At 36.0% G+C, this 22,739-nt stretch overlaps 1 protein-coding gene across 9 annotated transcripts in view; it reads left to right on the forward strand.

Moving 5' to 3' along the window:
- Positions 1 to 22,739, forward strand: part of ZNF385B (zinc finger protein 385B) — a 401,094-nt gene that overhangs the window by 339,619 nt on the left and 38,736 nt on the right. For all 9 annotated transcript variants that reach the window (XM_078451131.2, XM_078451132.2, XM_078451129.2 and 6 more), the window contains one exon: positions 388 to 498. In XM_078451131.2, the coding sequence (XP_078307257.2) occupies positions 388 to 498 (111 nt within the window). The remainder of the gene's footprint in view (positions 1 to 387; positions 499 to 22,739) is intronic.

Consider the following 22,739-nt stretch of genomic DNA (forward strand, 5'->3'; position numbering starts at 1 on the left):
ACCATCTTATGTATCATCACCTCATATAGGGAAAACATTAACAAGTAAATTTGGACCCTGACCTTTTGATCTTAAATTTTCTTATTTTATGATTCTTTTAAGATTTTTCAAGGTTCCTTATATAGGTATAAGATTTCTTGAGATGTTGTAATTCTCCTGTGACTTGGTTGGGGGCGGGGGAGAGAGGGTCATTATTTCAAACCAGTTTTTTGTTCTCGTTTTTAATTACTGGAAACAAGTACATTACTATTGAGTGAGATTCTGTATTATCACTGTTTGGGAACTACAAGTTAAAACCCTAAGAAATAATATAAATACTTCTACTTGCTCACACTATTGTCTGTCCTTTGAAGTTGTAAATTGACTATTTTATCATTTGCTCTTCAGATGGATCCTGTGCAAAAAGCAGTCATTAACCATACTTTTGGAGTGTCCATTCCCCCAAAGAAGAAACAAGTTATTTCTTGTAATGTCTGTCAGCTTCGCTTTAACTCAGATGTGAGTATCACCTTTTCATTGCTCTCTGTAGTCTGTCAAGCTGAAAGTCTGATTGTTCTGGATATGTATATCTCTTCATATTTACATGCCCTCGAGCAGCCACTCCCACTGGTGGCCCACTTTCTTTAGCGTGCCACATTTTCCGATTCAGATTCAACATAGAAACCAGAGCAATAGAGTGGTTAATATCAAAAATCAAGAATTTCTCTAATCTCACTCAAATTATGTTTACTTTGCAAAAATACTTAAATAGCAGAAAATATTTTTTAAGGTTTAAAATACAATGAATGCTGAAGAAAACCATTGTTATTTCTCTTTATAACAAGTGTCACATTTTATGTGTATGCCAAATCATATTAAATACCTGAGAGAAGAATTTATTATACAATTTATATTTTCCCACAACATGGAAGTGTAGGGAAATCTTTGTAAATTATTTTATCTGGCCAGCATAACCATCCTGCTAAAAAAAGAAAAAGAAAAGAAAAAGAAAAGGATATAAATCACTTATTAAAATAGATTTTAAAATGTAGAAATAAGATAACATGAAATTAAAATAAATAATATTAGAATGTCTATAATACCCAATTACCAAGTAAAGCCAATGACCAAGACAAATCTGAATCTACAGCTGTATATTATATGTGTTATTTCCTGAGTTACTCCATCCCAGAAGCCATTTTTCAAAGAACATGTTACAGGATTCATGTTTCTTGCAAATACTAAAATAATAAATACTCTTATTTACATATACCATTAAATGATATTTTGATAATTCTATATAGGAAACATAATAAAACTTATAGTCATTGGAAAAGAGTGCTTTTGTCATGCTTAATATGATTTGTAAAGGTATATTTAATGTGATTTCCATTAAAGGTCAAATAAATTTTTATGGCACTTGATAAAATCCTCCTCAACTGCCTATTCAAGAATTAAAGTGTTCCTAAAAAATTGAGAATTATATAGTATCAATTCATTTGAAGTCTTAATATTATCATCTGTCCCCAGATTCATCTATAGACCCTGCACAATCCCAATTAAAATCCCAGAAAGCATTTTTGTAGAAAATGCCAAGCTATTTCTTAATTGACATAGAAAAGAAAAGCCCTATAAGAGCTAAAGCTTAAAAAAAAAAAAAGAACAACAAATTTTGAGGACTTCCACTTCTTGATTTCAATAGCCACCTTAAAACCTATAGTAATCAAGACTATAATATTGGTGAAAGAATAGTAGACACATTGATCAATGGAACAAAACAGAGTCCAGAAATAGACCCATGGCTATATGATCAGTTTGTATTCAACAAAGTTGCAGTGACAATTCAATGGAGAAAGTCTAATCTTTGCAATAGATAGTGCAATTGGATATCCACATGTAAATTGTAAAAAAGAACCTTGACAGCTGTCTCATACAAAATTCAAAAATTAACTCAAATGGATAAGTATAAACTTAAAAGTATAAAACTTCTAGAAGAAAACACAGGAGAAAATCTATGTGACCTTGAATTAGGCAAAGATTTCTTAGGAAACAAAAAGTATGAGCTATAAAAATATTGGTATATTAGGCATCATCAAAATTAAAAACTTCTACTCTTCAATGACACTCTTTTACTTTAAGAAAATGAAAAGAAGAGCTACAGACTGGAAGACAGTAATTTAAAACATGTCTTGTATACAAAATATTTAAATAACTTACAACTCAATTAATAATAAATGGCCAAAAGATTGAAACAAGCACTTTACCAAAGAAGAAAAAGGAATGACAAATAAATATGCAAACCAGTGCTCAACACGATTGGCCATTAAAGAAGTACAAACCACAATCAGATACCACTCCACCTATTAAAATAACGAAAATTAAACAAATTGATGATACCAAGTGGCAAGGATGAGGAGCAACTGGAACTCTCATTCATTGTTGATAGAAATACAAAATGGTGCAGGGACTTTGGGAAATAGTTTAATAGTTATTTATAAGAAATTTTTATGAAGTTATAGATACATTTTCCATACAACCCAGCAATCTGACTTTTAGATATTTATCCAAGAGAAATGAAAACTTATGTTCATACATATGTGTCACCTAGTAGCTTTATGCATAATTGCCCCAAACTGGAATTGACCCAAATGTCTATCAAGTGATCACTGGGTAAATAAACAAAAGTATAGCCATACCATGGAATACTGCTTAGTGATTAAAAGAATGATGTACTGATAACATCCTACAGCATGGGAGAATCTCAAAGGCAGTATGTTAATGAAAGAAATTGGACTCAAAGACTGTATGCTATATGATTGCACTTATGTAACTTTCTGCCAAATACAAAACTATGGGGACAGAGATCAGTAGTCAACAGGGACTGGGGATGAGGTTACGGAATTGACTACAAAGGGTACGAGGGATATGAGGGAGGTTTTTCAAGTGTGAAAATATTCTATATCTTCATTACTGTGGTGGTTACACAACAAGTTTTTTTTCAAAACTCATAAAACTAAATACCTGCAAAGGAATGTTATTTCATAGAAAGTTTACCTCAGTAAACCTGGCTAGAAAAAAAAAAAGTCAAAGTGATTGATAGGAATCATGAAATATTTTGTAAATAGAAGACTAATTCATGATAGAGATATAACTATGAAATATATTGAACTACAATATTACTACTAGATTTAAAGTATAATAGTTAAACGACTTTTGCAAGAAAAGACAGAATAACAAATGTTAAAATAGATCCAAGTATATATAACAGTTTTGCATAGTTATTATCCACATTTCTGTGGTCACATAGGGAAATGAAAGTCTCTGTAACTTTATGAATATAAAATGGCAGTGTTGGGGTGCCTGGGTGGCTGAGTCAGTTGAGTGTCCAACTCTTGATTTTGGCTCAGGTCATGATCTCACGGTCGTGGGATCAAGTCCTGTGTCAGGCTCTGCATTGACAGCACCCAGCCTGCTCGTGATTATCTCTCTCTCTCTCCCTCTGCCTCTCTCCCACTTGCTCTCTCTCTCCCTCAAAAATAATAAATAGACGTTTAAAATGGAAGTGTTTACTACTTAACTGACCACTTACAGTGTTATGTCCATCTGAAGACATGATCCATACTTACGTCTAGCATTCCCACTGCAACAAGACTGGATGTCAAAAATGTCTCATAATACAAACAGGTTGCAAAGTGAAATTGCAAAAATTTTGCAAAAAAGGCAGACTTTCATGAAATCTGTGAATGTCATGTTGGAGAATTGTTTGATGCAAAGCCATTGACAATGGAGGATCTGCCTGTTAGAAGAGTTAACTTAAGAAGAGAAAAGTAACAAGGTTGATGATAGATTGGCTCTTCAAAAAAAAAAAAAAATGTTTTGGGACACCTGGGTGGCTCAGTCAGTTGAGCGTCTGACTTCAGCTCAGGTCATAGTGTCACAGCTTGTGGGTTCTAGCCCCGTGTGGGCTCTGTGCTGACAGCTCAGAGCCTAGAGCCTGCTTTGGATTCTGTGTCTCCCTCTCTCTCTCTCTCTGCCCCTCCCATGCTCACTCTGTCTCTCTCTTTCTCTCTCAAAAATAAATAAAAACATTAAAATTTCTATTAAAAAAAAGCTTTTGACTATCAAGTGGATAATAGGGACTTTGGGGCAATTATGAATCCCTTGAATTAAAAAAATAACATATTTCCATGGTTCAAAAAGCAAATTAATTTCAAAACATACATTGAAAAATTTTGTTCCATCTCATTCCCCATCCTCCCACCCTCCAGGCCATTCCCTGTCTATCTGTAACCGCTTGAATATTTCTTACATATCTTACCCGAGTTTGTTTATACAAATATAACGAGGTATAAATATTCTTATTTTCTCCCTTTTCTACATAAAAGTTAGTGTACTATTTATACTTTTCTTTGCCTTGAATTTTATACATAACAATATATCCTAGAGTGTTGTCCTTATCAGAACATAGAGAGGCTCCCTGTTTTTTTTTTTACAGATGTGGTAGGCAAACGTGTCCACATCCTAATCTCTGAAACCTTTTACTATGTTACCTTGTACGGCAAAGGGGAATTAAGGTAGTAAATGGAATTAAGGCTGCTAATCAGCTGACCTTAAAATAGATTATTCTGGATTATTTTATGGCCAAAGATCCTTATAAAGTAGAAGTGGGAGACAAAAGAGAAAGTTAGAATGATGTGATGTGAGATCAACTTGACTGGCCATTGTTGGCTCTGAAGGTGAGAGAAGGGGCCACAAGCCAAGGAATGTGAGAAGCCTCTAGAAGTTGGAAAATTAATAAGAAAATTTATTTTACCCCAGAGCTTCCAAAAAAAGAACAGTCTTGCCAACATCTTAGTTTTAGCCCAATGATACCCAAACTTCTGACCTCCAGAACGGTAAGATAATAAATGTGTTGTTTTAAACCACTAAGTTTGTGGTAATTTGCTGTAATAGCAAGAGAAAACTAAGAGTAGTCTACGTGTGGATGTTCCATAGTTTATTTAAATAGTCCCTTATGGGTGAACACAGGTTGTTTCTGATCTTTTGGAATCATATAGATTTTCATAGTCAATAAATGATAGCTAGGACGTAAATTCAGGTCTCTTGCCTTGAAAGCCATAGGTCTTCCTAGTATATTATGTTGCCTCACATAACAGTCTTACTCATTTACTTAGCATATATTGGGCTCCTATTTTATGCCTACCATCATACTCGGCTCTAGAGACCAGCAGCAACTTTTACTAGCAAACAATATGAATGAAAGCATCTAAAGATGAACTTTCTTAGATCCTCTTAGAACATGTTGCAGGTCTTCTGCTGTATGTTTTTATGAGTGCATACTCAGAGAGGCCATGCAGTATAGAACTCTGGATTAAGTTTTTGAATGTGATTTAAATCCTAATTCTGAACTTGATAAATCACTTCACCACTATGGGTCTCAGTTTCCTCTTGTTATATAACCTAAAATAGACTACATGATCTTTTGAGAGGACCATTCCAGCTCTATGATTAAAAATCATTTCCATGGCATTTCTGTTGGAAGGACAGGGTATAAACACCTCCACCTTACAGGTGGAACAGCTAAGACCCCAAAGGAATGACTACAAGTTTTATTTTTCATTTGTGTCATGGGTTGGGTCACAAGGAGGAATGCCAATCTCCTTTCCGTGCCCCAGGATTACTCTGGGAGTAGGTTCAAGTTTGACTTGAGTTTCATTTGATGTCAGTAATTTTCTTGATACTTACTAATAGAGACATGGACAAATGTATACAGGTGAGCTTGTGACCACCAGCTTCCCTGTCGCCACCCAAAAGTTCTGCTGACAGTGGGGAAAGAAATTAATTTGTTGAGTCATGCTAGACTCTGGGCAGTAAAGTCACAAAGTCTAGATGGCAAATTCACAAGTGTGACATATACATGTTCTCCGTGTTTAGTAATGGTGCTATAATCTGCATAACTGAGCTCTGAAACTGAGCATTTTTTATTTGGGGGAGAGTTTATTATTTTATAATTACCCTATTTACATTTTAATGTAAGAATTAAGGAGATGCTCATCCTTATTTTCTTTAATAACATTTCTAAATCAGCCTGAGACTGAATTGGCTTCACTCTTCAGTGTAGAAAATATGTTTATTGAAAAATCTGGAAGGCAGATTTGCACAGTAAACAGACTGCATTCCGCAGTTCTCCATTACCCATGTAAAATGTACCACGGCAGGCTTCATGCATTAAAATTCAATGTGACCTAGTTTAAGTGTCCCGTAGCCCCCTTTGTCCGGCTTTTATCATCTCAGTAGAACTCCACTGTTGGAAAGCAAAAGGCTACAGCTTTATTTACACGATATACTGTTATGCAAATGAGCAAGCATTAATCACAAACATTTCCCAAATGAACCTTTACAAATTAACACCATTAACTTTGCCAGGGGCAGGCACTGCAGTCCAGGAATAATATGTCTTTCCCAACTGAGTCCCAGACATTTGCACAGATTTGTGCAGCACCCAAATCCTTAGTTTCTTCTTGGCCACCTTTTTTTTCTAACATGGTTGAAGCTGAGCACTGAGTTGTCCTAAGCCTGAATGCCCCTTTCTTCTCCAAAGAATGAGTGTACTGCAACTACAGTGTGGTCGTAAACTGATAAGCCTAAATCTGAATCTTTACCCTTTAGCTGGGAAATATATTACTAGAGTTAACTCTTGCCAGGGAAATAGGTCTATACCATCCTGTAGTTGGTTAAAAAAAAAAAAAAACTCTCAAAATTATTGGGCATTTGGTTTTCACATGAAAAGATCAGAAACTAGAGCTAACATAGACTTTTAAAATAATTTTGAGGCTTAATGTTTTCTCATTTTTGGCTAGGTTGACAGCTGGCAGATCCTGAAGATTTTCTGATTTACATATTAATTTCATTTCTTTGGATAATAGTAGCAGAAGGATAAAGGAAACTGATCCTCAAACAGATCTGACACAAAATCAGGGCAACTTGATTTAAAAATAGAGATGATCTCCTTTTATTATTATTATCATCTCAGAACACGGTTAATCATAAACACCCTTAATATACTAGTAGGTCCTTTATGCTTGATAGGCAAATTGAAAGGAGAGCATAATGATCTTTTTAATCAAGTTTTATATACTCTAATTTAGGAATTGACCCTAAAATTTTGATACTCAGCATTAATACTACAATTGATTAAGCATGAGATGTAGTGTCCCTAATTGCTGACCCCACAGGCTTTCATTACTCATTTGGTGCTACCCCGTTTGATGTTTCAGATTTACAGTATTACCTTTGAATAGCACAATAACCTTCGAATCACTTATTGTTCTCATTTTCTTTATTTTGCCTTACTTTGTAGTTTCTCTAGATTTTTAATTCTGTTGTGTCGTTCTTTGTTTGGTTTTTGCACTTTGGTTACCCAGTAGCTCGCTCTCTCATTTTAGTTCTTTTTGCTGTGTTCTATTTCCTCATGTCTCGAGGCCTAAACAGATGACCTCATGCCATTTCATTGATTTACGTTGGACTAAGTACAAATGGACGGGAAATGAAGGGTTCGCTTAGAAGTTAAAATGTCAGGTTGACCAACCTTTGTGTGAGCATTTGTGTGGGTGACCTGACTCTCCTATTCTTTACTATAAATCTCTCTGAAATTTCAGAAAGTGCAGTCCTTCCACAATCCCCGTCAGTTCCTGTCTGAGCGCAGTTGGTGTGTGATCCATATGTCCTCAGGGCCTTCCCTCAGCATTTTGCATCCTTGCCTTCCTAGCAGTTTTCTTTTTTTTTTTTTTTTTTTTTTTAATTTTTTTTTCAACGTTTTTTATTTATTTTTGGGACAGAGAGAGACAGAGCATGAACGGGGGAGGGGCAGAGAGAGAGGGAGACACAGAATCGGAAACAGGCTCCAGGCTCCGAGCCATCAGCCCAGAGCCTGACGCGGGGCTCGAACTCACAGACCGCGAGATCGTGACCTGGCTGAAGTCGGACGCTTAACCGACTGCGCCACCCAGGCGCCCCCCTAGCAGTTTTCTTTTGGATCAGGTTAAGTATGCCCTCCTGGTTCTTGCCACCTCTCTCTCTCTCTCTTTTTTGTTTTGATCTTATGCCCACTTCCTGATTTCTTTAGCAGTTCACAAAATACAATACAAATTCTCCGTCTTGCATAAACAAACTGCCCCCATCCACCATCTGCCATTGAAGAGGCTTTAGTGCCATTTCTGCCAGAGGACCTGGCATCCTCTGTCATCCGGCAGAGATTTTAGCAGTCATGAGATTAGGGAGAAAGCCACAGCTCTTGGGCCCACGTAAGCACCCTCTCCATGTGCTCTTGGCTGACCTTCCATCCCCTTTGGCCACTGGGCCCGACTCCACCTCTCCACCAGCTGCCATGGGGCAGCAGGTCCCTGCAGCAGCTGCCGGCCCTTCCCTAGGAAGGGCCAAGTGGCCAACAGGAACCCATTAGACTCTGTGTTCGAAGATGTCCCTCACAGCCAAAGCTGAAGAGGCACTCAGCTGCAAGGGCAGCTACTTTCTTTTTCCGAAGGGTCAAGCTTTTTATTTATTAGTCACCATATGACAGTCCTCCAGGAGATTCCACATTTTGCTATTGGCTGCCTAGTGCTTGCTTTTACCTCCAGAAATTCTAACCATGAGTTATCAGTGTTTCTCTTTCCGTGTCAAAACACGTTCTTTTCTACTGAATGACTACGTTCCTCCTTCCTTTGTTCTCTATCTTCCTTCTCTCCCCACTCCTCACCCTTTTCTCTTTTCCCCTTCTTCCTCTTTCTCTGACACAAAAGTACAACAAATATACTAGTTTCCCTGTCCTTCTTGGACATCTGTAGTGTCGTCATGAAGCTTTTTTGAGGTTTATAACTGGATTTATTGCTTTAAATTCAGAGGTACTTTACTTGGAAAATTCCCTAGAAGGCAAAAAACAAACACTTTGAGTTTATTATTTGAAACTCTAACCAGCATATTATGTAAAAAAAAAAAAAAAAAAAAAAAAAAGTTTATCCTGTATTTCCTGAATTCTTAGACATTGCATTTGATAGTGTGTTACCCTAACCGATATGTTAAGGAAAGAAAGCTTCGAACATTCTGGTTTTTTTTCAATATTTGACCCTCCCTACATCTCCATGGTCACATACATCCAAAAAATATCTACCTGTGTTGATTCTGCAGATCAATTGCTAAGCGTTCCCTCCTCTCCAAAGTACATGTACAACCATTGCCTGCCACCCATACACATCTGCTCTATTTCTCTTAAAGCCTTCTAGCAGCTTCCTTAGTCTATCCATTTATACTATGTTTATATTCATATAATTGTAAAGAAATTGTCTAATCTCAATTATGTATAATGAGATATATATAATTTGTTATGTATAATGAGATATATGTATATAATTTGTTATGTGTGTATATATATGTATATATGTGTGTGTGTGTGTGTGTGTGTGTGTGTGTGTGTATACATAATTTGTTAGGGTTTTGTTTTAAAGAATTGATGCTGATAAAATATGAGGGTTAGAGTTTTAAAAGTACTGGTGCCTAGGTGGCTGGGTTTCACCTGTATTAATAGTGGTCTCCCATTCAGCGATGAAATAAGCCATGGAAGTTGGTCCTCACTGAGAAGGGAGTTTATGATGAGGAGGTTTGGAGAAAGCCACACTTAAGCTGAATTCTGCCGCTGGTGATTAAATAAAGAGATACCAATGTAATAATAACCTCATTGCTGGGTTGGGAACCGAAAAGCTTGTTGTAAAGTTTACAACTATCAACTGTTAAGCAGTACAAATTATTAGATAAATGAATAATTTTGTAAGTTTGAAAAACCAACTGATTCTGTCAAGAAAAAGAGACTGAAGATAGAAGGAATCAATAGCATCAAATGGAAATCTAGAAAATGATAGCCTGCTTTTGTCAAACATTTTACATTTTTCCCATAAATAAGACTATTTATATTGATTCTTAGGTGTGGAGGGTAGCGAAGCAGATAGGAGGTAATTAAAAGCATAAATCTCAGGAGCTTGGGAAGGTAATTCTGTGCTTTGCAGACAGAGCTGACAAAATGATGAACATTTTTTGCTTCAACTTGACAGAAATATAGCGATGGTTATAGGGAAAAGGAACATGCCGAGCTCAAAGTTTTCTTCAATAACTCTGTTTAACAAAGCTCTTAACAAAGTGTAGTCAGCTTTTTTGAAGCATATAGTAGTTACTTATTAAATTAAAAAAAAAAAACCTTGCCTCCAAAGTAGGCAGGTAATATTACAAAAATGCCACAGTCTTTCTCAGCACTACCTTATTTTATTTTACTTTATTTTTTTATTTAATTTTCTTTAACATTTATTAATTTTTGAGAGACAGAAAGAGACAGAGTGTGAGTGGGGGGAGGGGGCAGAGAAAGAGGGAAACACAGAATCCAAAGCAGGCTCCAGGCTCTGAGCTTCAGCACGGAGCCTGAAGTGGTGCTCGAACCCACAGACTGTATGATCATGACCTGAGCTGAACTGAGACACTTAACCGACTGAGCCACCCAGGCGCCCCAGCATTACCTTATTTTAAATGTGTATTTGGATAATTTAGAACAGATCCTAAATTCATCACAAGGAAAGACTAGGATAAAGTGAAATTTTTGAAAAATGGTGAGCATTGTGACTTATAAAAACTCATCAGGTCCTATACTTGACTAATGAGGAAATCATGCAACACAAATAATTCAATATTTTTCTGGCTTTTCTCAAGACACATAGATGCCTCACATGACATGCTACTTTAGGTATTTATATGTGTTCAATAATATTCAAAGTTACAATAATTAGCCAATATGATGCTGTGAAGAATAGCAAATATGAATGTTACAAGGAAAGTACCAAAAAACACCCCCATATATCAGAATATATTCTCAACAGAAACTGTTTAGTACTACAATTCACTATCAATACTACAAGCTTTGGTACATTTCCACTAAATACAGGTTTGCTGGGCAAATATGAATGACACCTTTAGAAATTACTATGGGACTTCTTTTTTTTTTTTTTCCTGAGTAAAATCCCTGTGTTAGCAGCTCTTGTAGGTAAAAGCAAAAGGATCCTGAAAGGATTTTCAAGTCGTTTTGTTGGTGATTTTGGCCATCTAAAATTTGTCTTGCCACTTGGGGTTTGAGGAAGATTATTGAAAGCTTGTGTATTTTCCTTCTTTGGGTGGTATGGATTTCCTTAGTTCAGATTGGTTGTGGAATCCTTAACAAGCAGATTCATGTTTTATCAATTTTAGTGGTTTGAGATTCTTCAGCTAAAAATTTATTTAACGTATAATTAGAAATCAGGTAGAATTTCGAGGCTGAACACCTGTAGTTTTTCTCAATAATTAGCTACTGCTTTAAAGTTATATTCATGTTTTATTTTTAGGACATGTTTGTTTCCCATAGTTTGTTTTATATTCTGCATGCCTCCATGGGCAATTGGCTATAATTTTCACAACTTTCACAACCCGAAAAAAAGTAATACTTATGTAAGACAAAAACAAAACAAAAAAAGCCTGGATGCAACAAAAACTAATTTTGTCCACTCCATTGCTTTCAAGCAAGTGGCTGATTCAATACAGTTCAGAACATCCTGCAAAAGAGATCACTTTTAGCTACTTTCATCTCTCAGCATCAGTTTGAGTAAAATGTGACATCATTTGCTCTAGAGACCAGAGAACTTTAGATATGGCGGGTCAGCATAAAGGTCAGTTTTGACGGAGAAAACCTGACTGACCATAAGAAATTTTATGATACATAGCTCAGGTTGGAGACAGGGGATAATAGCACATGAGGAGGTCTTGCTTTAGCCAATTACTAAAAAATTCAAGCTAGGAATCTTCGTTGGAAAATAGTGTTGCTAGTTAATATGACTTCTTCAAGAAGAGTAAAGAAGCAGCCAACTTAGCCAGGGACAGAAGAGTCTCAAAATAGTTCTTTCCCAGAAAGGAGGATTCGAGAAATAGAAGACAGTTTCCCCATTCTCACAGACCTAATTATTTTGCTAGGGAAACAAAGCTAATACACTTAGAAACACTGATTAACTGTATATTGTAAACTGTAAAGTAATATTAATTTAGAAAAGGAGTCAGCACAGAGGCTGGAATACCCACAAACCAAAAGCTAGCATTTGATGGATGCCTGTTCTACCAGGCTCTATAGTAGATACTCTCCACATATATTATCTCTGTATTTGCACAGAGGTTCATGGATGAGGTGAAACTATGAAAGACTTGAGAGATGGTCAGGATGAGGGAGAGAGAATTGAAGGATTATAAATACTAGAGCTAAAACAGAGGGGGCTTCTTAAGGGTGTGTTCTATTTATAGGCTGCAGAGAATCCATGAGCCTTCTAAAATTATGCAAAATTTTGCCTACCTGCATACCTGAAACCACGATCGCTTAAGATAGTGATTAAAGTGATTGAATCTTTCATTCTAGCAGAGTGAATGTCCACAGCTTCCTTTGGCAATATGTTCCAGGATTTAATCATTTTTAGTGGCTAGCATTTCATCTTACCTAATCTTGAAAGAAGGAAAAGGAAGTAGGGAAGTAGGGAGTTAAGGAAGGATGAAAAGGAAGGAAGGAAGGAAGGAAGGAAGGAAGGAAGGAAGGAAGGAAGGAAGAGAGGGAGTGAGGGAGGGAGGAAGGAAAGAAAGAAATGAAATGAAATGAAATGAAATGAAATGAAATGAAATGAAATGAAATGACATGAGATGAGATGAAATGAGATGAAATGAAATGAAATAAACCTTGGTCTTTTTTTCTTCAATTCCATCTGCTAAGGCACATGAAGAGCAAATATTGTATTCAGTACTCAGAAAACAGTTCTGATGCACAAGAACTCCCAAGAATATGTCACTCTTGTTAAGGTTATGACTTTTGGGAGCTGAGAAAATGATTTGACTCTTAATTTGTGTTACCTTCAGTTAGAAGTGTATTTTAACTCTTATAAATAAAACTGTATTACTTTATCAGTGGTATACCTGACACATTTGATACCAGAAACAGATAATTTTAATATCCCCTCTGTAGAACACTTTCAGGAAAAAAAAATATGAATTTATATGAATAATAATGAAGTCCAGAATAAAACTCAGAAACATTTTTAAAGTTTTAATATATTACTAGACCACTTCATATTACAGTACAAAAAAGGAAAAAAGTAAAGGATTGATTCTTTTTATTTATATTAATGTATTTTAAATTAGAAAAAACTTAAACCTACATATTATTCTTCACAGTAGTAATATTATAATAACAAATAAGTGAATTATAATAAAATCAAAATTACAAAAAAGATACAACCTACATATGTACTAAATTATACCAGTGATAGTTTATTTTGTTCTTCATTGCTTAGTTAATTTAAAAGAATTTTAAAGATTAGCCAATAAAATCAGTAAAATTTGTCACATATAAGCTAAAATTCATATTTCCCAAACAAGAATAATGCACCTCACAGTTGATACTGTCTCACTCCTAAATTTTAAACACAAATAAAAATCCTAAGCAGTCATGTAAAATGAGAGAATGTCTATTTCTTTGTCTTTGCAATCACTGTACTAGCATTGTTTATCTGAGATCAACTATTGAAATGCTAGGGTATGAGCTGCACAGGATTCACAGACTTGAGCTACATCTGAAATGAACTTAAATGATTTTTAACCATTAGGAACTTACTTTCAAAATAATAGGTAAGCAGAGTCATTGTCCATTGGAAGTTCAATTATATAATTGCAAGTTCTCTGCATTAACTTCTGTGTAGTTAATTAAAAGAGAAGTAACAAAACTTTGCTGATTTAAGCTTGCATATATATTATTGAAATTCAACTGTAACCACAGCATTTGTTTAGAATGTGGAATGAACAAATTTTATTTTCAGGAAGATTATTTTATAACTATGTTTAGAATTGCCAGCATGTATTGATATTTAGTCAGAAGTAGGAGGTCTTCATTTGATTGTGGCCACTCTTGATACCTAAATGTTCACTGTATTAGTCATTTAGTTTGATAGCTTTATTATTACTTCTAAATTATTTATAGACAGGACAACCCCTTATTTCCTGGACCTGAGGTAGACAGCCTCATTTTCAGTATACCACTGACATTTGTTACTCAGTTTATAGGAATTCTGGTTCTGCTTTAAATGCATGTTACATTTAGCATGCAAAATTATGTAGTGCTAACTTGTAATCAGCAAATAGTTTTCTTTTTATCTTTGATGATGCCCACTGAGTGTTCTCTGAAATGTAGCTTTTATTCTCTCTGACCTGTGTGAGCTTGAGGTGATTACCTGGTTTTTGCTCTGGAAAAAAATACCGTTCTATGTTATTTGAGAGATACCTATGGAATCCTTTTATGCAAAGATTTATTTGTTTATGTCATGAATCTTTATTGGCTTGCCTTCCATCATTCAAGAGGGATGGAAAAGGATAGATTCGCTAAGGCAGTAGTTGTTAAAGTTTTGTAATTTAATTGCTTAAGGCAACAAAATGCCCTATATGCACTTTTAAACTAAAAATACCAACAACCTCTTTTTATGATTTAATTTATACATTTACACAGATGGTCATAGAAGGGGTATTCATCAACATCTGTAAAGGTTGAGAAAATGATGAATATTTGTAAAATGCCAGAATAGAATTACTGAGTTGGCAGATACAGATAAAAAATACAAAATTTGAATATCTAAAAGATATTCTCTTCAAGCTAGTTTTCTAAAGATCTAAACATTGAGTAATTGTCTTTTGCATAAATTTCCCTTTTTATAGATGAAGTAAATTCTTACTAATTTGGACTACATTAATTAGGAATTTGTGATAATTCAGGTAGAGGGTGAATTATACTTTTGTTTGGTCCAAATCCTTTCTTCAAAGATAATGCAAATGAATGTTGCAAAGGAGATTGAAGCATGGAGATTTAAAATACCAATGGAAACAATTTTTTTAAGCTTACTTAAGCACTTTAAGGATGCTCATTAATATATATGCAATGATATAATTTAAAATAATTCTTACATATTTTAATGAATCACCTAAAAATCTCTGGTAGCTAACAGCATTTCTTCAAAAATGTTCTACTTTTTCAACCTTTTTTTTTTTTTTTACCATTTCATTATACGCTTCATCCAAATTAGTTTACGTTAATGAGGTTTTTCTGAAATTATAACCATTTCTTAATATCTAATACTATTCTCTTTTTTTAAAGCAAATGAATACATTTGTGACTTGGTTAACATTTCTCTGAAAGTCTTTTGAGTCAAGTGTTTGAACTTAAGTAATATCTAGATTTTATATTTCAGGTGAAAGAGACATTGTTCTGAGGGATGACTTATCCATTTTAGTTATCTGCACTGATCAAATTAACTGAATGATCAATAAATCACTGATTCTGTGTTCTGACCTGGGGCTATCTTGATAGACAAGTGAGGGAACCACTGTATTTAAGAATTATTTTACCAGTAACTGAGTGACTGGTCTGTTCCGAATTTGTTCATTGCACATTGAGACTGATCAAGTAGCCAGACCCCCAAGATCATACCAGCTGGTGACCCTTTTTTCAACCCACTGCTTTGAATCACAGGCAGAATTCAGTCAGCAATCTGGAAGAAGGAGGGACTCATTTGATTATGGCCACTCCTTACACCAAAATCTTCACTCTGTTAGTTACCTAGAACTCTGAAAATTCAGGGTTCTAACCAGTTATGCACATTTCTTTTTTTTTTTAAATTTTTTTTTCAACGTTTTTATTTATTTTTGGGACAGAGAGAGACAGAGCATGAACGGGGGAGGGGCAGAGAGAGAGGGAGACACAGAATCGGAAACAGGCTCCAGGCTCCGAGCCATCAGCCCAGAGCCTGACGCGGGGCTCGAACTCACGGACCGCGAGATCGTGACCTGGCTGAAGTCGGACGCTCAACCGACTGCGCCACCCAGGCGCCCCGTTATGCACATTTCTGATCTAGTTCTTGCCACTTGTCCCTTTGCTCACCACGCTGCAGCCACCATGGCTTCTTTTGATTTCCGAAAATCTCCCAAGCTACTACTGTCCCTCCCACACCTTTGGTCTGGTCCAGAGTCCTCTTTCAGGTGTCACCTCGGAGAAGCTTTTCTAGACTCCCTGGTCTAAACTAGCCACTCCCAGTAGTAATTTTATAACACCCAGTAATTTTCCTCCATGGAATGAATCACGGTTGGTAAAGATATCTTTATTTACATAACCGTTCATTTTGTATCCGTTTTCAGTGCATGTGCATACGTGCACACACACAAACAATTGTTGGCTCCATAAGGGCAGGGAGTGAGTATGTTTTGTGTATTGCTGTCTCCCTGGTGCCTAGCATAGTGCACACATATTTCTTGAATTAATAAGTGGTCCTAAAGGGAGATTTTTTTTTAAAGAGTAAGAGTGGGGGAGGGGAAGATAGGGAGAGAGAGAGAGAGAAAGAAAGGGAGAAAGAGAGAGAGAGAATCCCAAACAGGCTCTGCACTGTCAGCATGGAGCTTGAGGAGGGACTCCATCCCAGAACTGTGAGATCATGACCTGAACTGAAATCAAGAGCTGGATGCTTAACCCACTGAACCACCCAGGCACCCCCTAAAGGGGATTTTTTAATTTATGACACCCAAGGATTGGTTGAGAATTACTGAATCCATTCTCTGCAATGAAAACTATATCTCACATGATCTTAAAGGTCCCATCCCCAGACCGTTTTTGCCTCTAGATTATCCTAAGGAAATGAAGGTCATCTTTTATCAGAGTAACTAAGGGAGAGAGTCTATTCTGTTTTAGATCCTCTCCTCTGAAGGCCGTTTGGGCCTAGTGGTCTTATCTTTTAATCCTGGGTTTAAATCCAGGGTCTTTTTTCTGGTGGTATAATGTTGGATAATTACTTAACTTTTCAGTCTCTCGGGCTAATAACACTTGCCTTACATAGTTTCATGAGGATTAAATGAGATGGTGTCAATAAAGTCTTAGCACAGTGTCTGGTACACAGAAAACAGTAAATAGTAACTATCTGTCACTATTTTTATTATTGAACTCAGAGTAATTTTTGTGACTTGTCATTGTGTTTGCAGTCTTCTGACTGCTATGTTCTCTCTATGGCTCCCATTCTTCAGTTCTTTGAAGTGATGAGTGAGGCACTATGATTTTTCTCAGGGCAGTAGCTATAAATAGGTTCTTTATTTCACACAAACATGGCTACCACTCCACTTTCTATGCAACATTATCAAATATTCTTCCAGGACACAAAGACCTCATATTATATTATTTTCCAGTTATTTTATGATGTTGTTTTGAAATTATAGAAAAATATTTTAACATTTAAGATGTTATTGTCCTTCAGTAAGACTATAGTTTGTCTTTTATAGTTGTGTGTATGTATTTTTAATTATTTTTCCTTTGTTCCTTTAGTTATCTTTCCTTTTTATTTCCCTTGATTTCTGTGTTTTATTACTTCCTTGTATATCCAGCTTTTCTGGTGTCTTTTCTATATCCTGTGCCAACTTTTCTTCCTCATCTTATCTATTAAATAGAGCTGTTTCTCAAAATTCTTTCCTCAGATAGGTTTTTCTCCCCCTTTCTACTTAATTTCTCAGGAATCTCATCCATCCCCAGAGTTTCATCTATCATCTTACCATGTGGCTCCCAAATGGGTGTCTCTAGTCCCAGCCACTTTGTTCAACTACCATTTGCATTTCCAGTTTTTTGTTGAACCTCTGCACTGTGCCCATTAGCAGCCTAACTAGAAGATGCCCAAACTGAGTTTTCATCTTCCTCTGCAAATTTCTCATCCCACCATAACTGCATTTTTTGTTAATCATTTCATTATTTTCCCAGTCAATTGGGCCTGAAACTTTTAGAGAACTCTAATTACTTTTCTTCTTCTACCCTTACTTTAATTCTGTTGGCAAGTAATTGAGATTCTCCATCTATTCATTCATTCATTCATTCATTGATCCATGTAATCAGTATCTATGAAATAAATGCCTAGAATGTCTCAGGCAGCGTGCTAAGTATAAGAGATACAATGAAGAGGAAAAATCTTATAAGGGCAAGCCTAATGAAGGTTATTGTCTAGTGAGGGAATACAGGCATTAATCAAATTATTATAAAAGTTAATAATTAACTTTTAGTTGTGAGATGTGCTATGAAGAAAGGAATTCAAAGAGTTAGGATGTAGCCTAGTCTGGGGGATCATGGAAGGCTTCCTAAGGAAGATGTTTGGACTAGGTTCTGAAGGATGAATAGGAATTAATTAGGAAAAGAGAAAAGGAATAGTATTTTAGGCGTGTGCAAAAGGATGGTATACTATCATTATATTCAAGCCACACTCTATTTCAGTCCCTCAGAGAGTGACAGAGAGCTGCTACCATACGAAACTAGAGGTAGGTAAGAAGTAGACCATACAGATCTTGAATAGGGCTATTTTAGATTTTTAACCACAAATAGTGAAAAGGTGCTGAGGATGTTGAGCAGAGGAATGACATGATCAGATTTGTATTTTGAAAATATCACTCTGGCTGCCATGTGGAGATTGCAAGAGAGCAAGAGGGCCTTTGAGTGATCACTAAAGAGGCTGGTGGAGTAAGATGAGGGCATTTTGGACTAAAGTGGTTGTGACAGGGACATAAATTATTAGCTGGATTAGAGAAATATCTAGAAGCTAAAATCTAGAGAACTTAGTAATTGATTGAATGTGGGTGTGGAGGTAGAATGTGACAGTGAGGATGATCCCTGGATTTGGCTCTTACAACAGATGTAGAGGGTTGCTACTGACAGAAAGCAAATGCTGGAAGAGCACTAGGTGGTTTGGGCAACAAAGTATAGACAAGTGATACCACTTGTTTGGTATCACAGGAGTTGGGTTTTGAACTTATATTTAAGTGCTTTGAGGGGCACCTGGGTGGCTCAGTCAGTTAAAGTCCAACTTCACTTCAGGTCATGACTCACAGCTCGTGAGTTCAAGCCCCGCGTCAGGTTCTGTGCTGACAGCTCAGAGCCTGGAGACTGCTTCGGATTCTGTGTCTCCCTCTCTCTCTGCCCCTCCCCTGATCATGCTCTGTCTCTCTCTCTCTCTCTCTCTCTCTCTCTCTCTCTCTCTCTCTCTCAAAAATAAATAAACATTAAAAAAATTAAAAAAAAGATAAAGTGCTTGAGTTATCCAAGTGGATATTCTAGGTCTGGAGCTCAGAAGAAAGACGTAGACTGGAGAGGTGGAAACCAGAAAATTATTGGTGTAGAGGTGGTTAGGGAAGTTGTAGTGTGGGTAAGACTCATCTCTTGATTGGAAGGTTTTGTCTGAGGAGACAAGAAGGCCTAAACTGAACTTTGGAATATATCAACATTCAATGATTGGGCGGGGGAGGGTGAGCCTGCACATGGTTCTGAAAGGAAGGTGGGGGGATGCCAACCTAGGAAAGAGCTGAAAAAGAATGCCTTCCAAAGAGGAGGCGAGAGGTCAGCAGGGTCAGGTGCACCCTATTGCTCAAGCAAGATGAGGAATGCAAAACGTTCTTGGCTTTAGCATGTAGGGCATCAGTGTGTTGGTGATATCTGTTTCAGAGGATTAATATCGACCAGAATCAAGCAGAGGGAATGAAGATATGCATACAATTTAACAAATGAATCTGTGAAAAGGAGCAAAGTGACTGGGTACAAAACTAGGGGTGAAAGTGGGTTGAAAGATGGTTCATTTTGAGTTGGGGAGATTAGAGCTTGTTTAGACCCTGAGCATAAGGATTTGTTTGGGAGAGGAGGATTGAATATAAATGTAGCAAAGAAAAGGGATAATAGACTTGGGAAAGGCAAAAGAGAACAGCATCTCTGGGTTGAGAGGCTTGCCTTAATTGGAGGAATAGCTCTTTTTCTATAAAAAGTTCTGGCTTTTGGTTTATAATGCCCCTGAAATTTGAAATCTGTGTATTTAGGAAGACCATTACTTCCTGTCTTGCTATGGTAAGATCTTTCTAGTTCTTACTCTCCTGCCTTTTCTTTCCTTCTAGTAGGTCTTTGCTGCTATCAGACTGTGCTGAACATAAGCCCTCAGTGGCTTCTCATTATCTACCTTATTAAGTATGCTGTTTGTAAACTACCTTCCCATTGCTTACTACTTAAGGCCTAAATAATGTGGCACTTGCCTTTCTAACCTTCTCTTCCACTTCTACTCTACCCATGCCCACATTTCACTCAAACTGATTATTCACATTTCCCTAAACATAAATTCATTTTTCCAGACATATTTTTCTTATCATAATCTTCTCTTTATTGGGAGCATGATCTATTGCTTTCAAAATCCTTTCCATTATTGAAGGCCCATCTGAAGGCCCTTTCTTTTCTATAATTTTCATACCATTTTTTAAATCTTGGAGCAGGGGTGTTAATTTTGTTACCTGATTACCACAAATATACTTAGGGAAACATATAGCTAGAATATATCCATAATCACAAATTAGGGTATGGAAACTAGGAAAATCTTAAATTTCTCCTTCAATTCAATTTAATACTTAAAAAAAACAAAATCATGTCTAATTGTGAAAGAAGAAAAATAATTATTTGAAGCATCTAATGCCTATTTCAGCATCATGGGCAATAGCACAGCTTTGGAAACAACCTAAATATCCATCAATAAGGTGCTGTTGGAAAAAATTATGGTTCATCCATACAATGGAATAAATATATCCAACCACTTAAAAAGTTAGAAAAATTTTTAATTACTCATTTAAAGAATCTGTAAAATCTATTGCTAAGAACAGGCAAATGCAAAACAGCATATGTGCTATGTAGTCATTTGTCTAAAAAGGGAAGAATGGAAAATGCACACATATGTGTATGTTTGCTTGATAGGCATGTAAATTATCTCTGGCAGGACACACACAAAGTGACAACTAGTTGCTAGGTTTGAGAGGTAGACTTTTCACTCTGTATACTTCTTTTATATACTTTTCAGGTGTATGGTTGTATTACCTAGACAAAAAATAAACACAAATTTTAAAGTAACAAAAGTAATGGTTATTGGACACAAAATTGAAAACAGTTTTAGACACAAAATTCTATAGAAATCTTGGTTGGTTCAAGTTCAAACATTATAAATCTGCCCAATATTATAACTGTTAATTAATAAAATCATTCTTTTGAAACATTTCAGATCCTTCAGTGGAATTTGACTTTGAATCCTTTTTATCTCATGCCTGAATGATTGTAACAGCCTCCTTTTCTACTTTGCCCACCCCCGGCCTCCTCACCATACACACATAGCTTGTACTCCACACAATAACCAGAGTGATTATTTTATAAACAGAACTTAAACAAGGTTACTTGTCTATTCAAAACCCTGCAGGGATTTCCCATCTCCTCAGATTAAAGTCAAGATCCTTGCAATGGCCATTTGCTATTCCCTGGATCTGAAATGCTTTTCTCCCATCTACCTGGTTAACTCCCTCACTTCATTTAGGTCTCTCTGCAAATGCCCCCTCAATAGAAAGACTTATCTTGATACCTAAAATGGCACCCCATCCCATTATAGTCTACCGTACTTACCATTCCTGATTGTTTTTATAGCACCGCTTAACTGCTCATAAATGTATCATTTATCACTTAACACTACCCTTAAATATATATAAATTTATATTTTATTATCTATCTCCCATGCTAGAATATAAGTTTTACTATACCTGTATCCCACAACACTCAGAATGATGCCTAAAACATAACAGGTATTCAATATGCATTTGTTGAATTAAAGGATGAATGGACTGTCGGCATTAAATTCCTGCTTTTAGAAGATTTTTCCTACTCTGTCCCATATATGTATTAGATTCAATTCAAAAACATTTTATTGAGTCTGTACCATACAATAAGTACTTCAGAAGACTCAAAGATGAGTAAGACACAGTTCACATTAATTATTATCATACATTATATGAACAACCTTTGTTGTGACTATTATTGGTGAATAGAATTTTTAAATGTTTATTTATTTTGAGAGCACACACACATGCGTGCACACATGACTGGAGGAGGGGCAGAGAGAGAAGGAGAGATGAAGTCTAAAGCAGGCTCCCTGTTGTCAGCACAGAGCCCAACATGGGGCCCCATCCCACCAACCACGAGATCATGACCTGAGCTGAAATCAAGAGTCCAGCATTCAACTTACTGAACCACCCAGGCACCCCGGTGATAGAACTTTTAGACAATATCACACAGATTCAGAAACTAGAAGTCCACCTCGCTGATTATATTGGGTAAATTTATATTTTTTATATTTATGGGTATTTTATATTTTTTTTTAATTTTTTATGGGTAAATCGAAGTTATAGGCATTTTTATTTTAGTTTTGCCTCCAGTAGACCAATATCTTACATATGAGAACATTGACAAAATTAATCTGGAATGAAAATTTCTAGTTTACTCTTGTACTTTAGTGTAGAGACCACCTTAATATGACTCAGGTTAGCTAAGTGACTACTAAATATGTACAATTGCATCATTTTTACTTAGTTTTATCTGTATGTTTTGAAAGGATATGGTATTAGTTTTTACATTTACATATTCACTTAATTTTGAATTAGAAAATGTATGCTAGGTTTTAAAAATTGGTTTAGGGCTTGGAGGTATGAGTTTTACTAAAAACTACTTTGTAAAAGAGATTTTAAAATGAGTAATGATACATAAATAATATATTAAACATATATAACATATTACTAACGCCATTCTTCAACCAGTTTTCTGA

The sequence above is a fragment of the Panthera onca genome, chromosome C1 (assembly GCF_046562875.1).
Source record: "Panthera onca isolate mPanOnc1 chromosome C1, mPanOnc1 haplotype 2, whole genome shotgun sequence".
NCBI lineage: Eukaryota > Metazoa > Chordata > Mammalia > Carnivora > Felidae > Panthera > Panthera onca.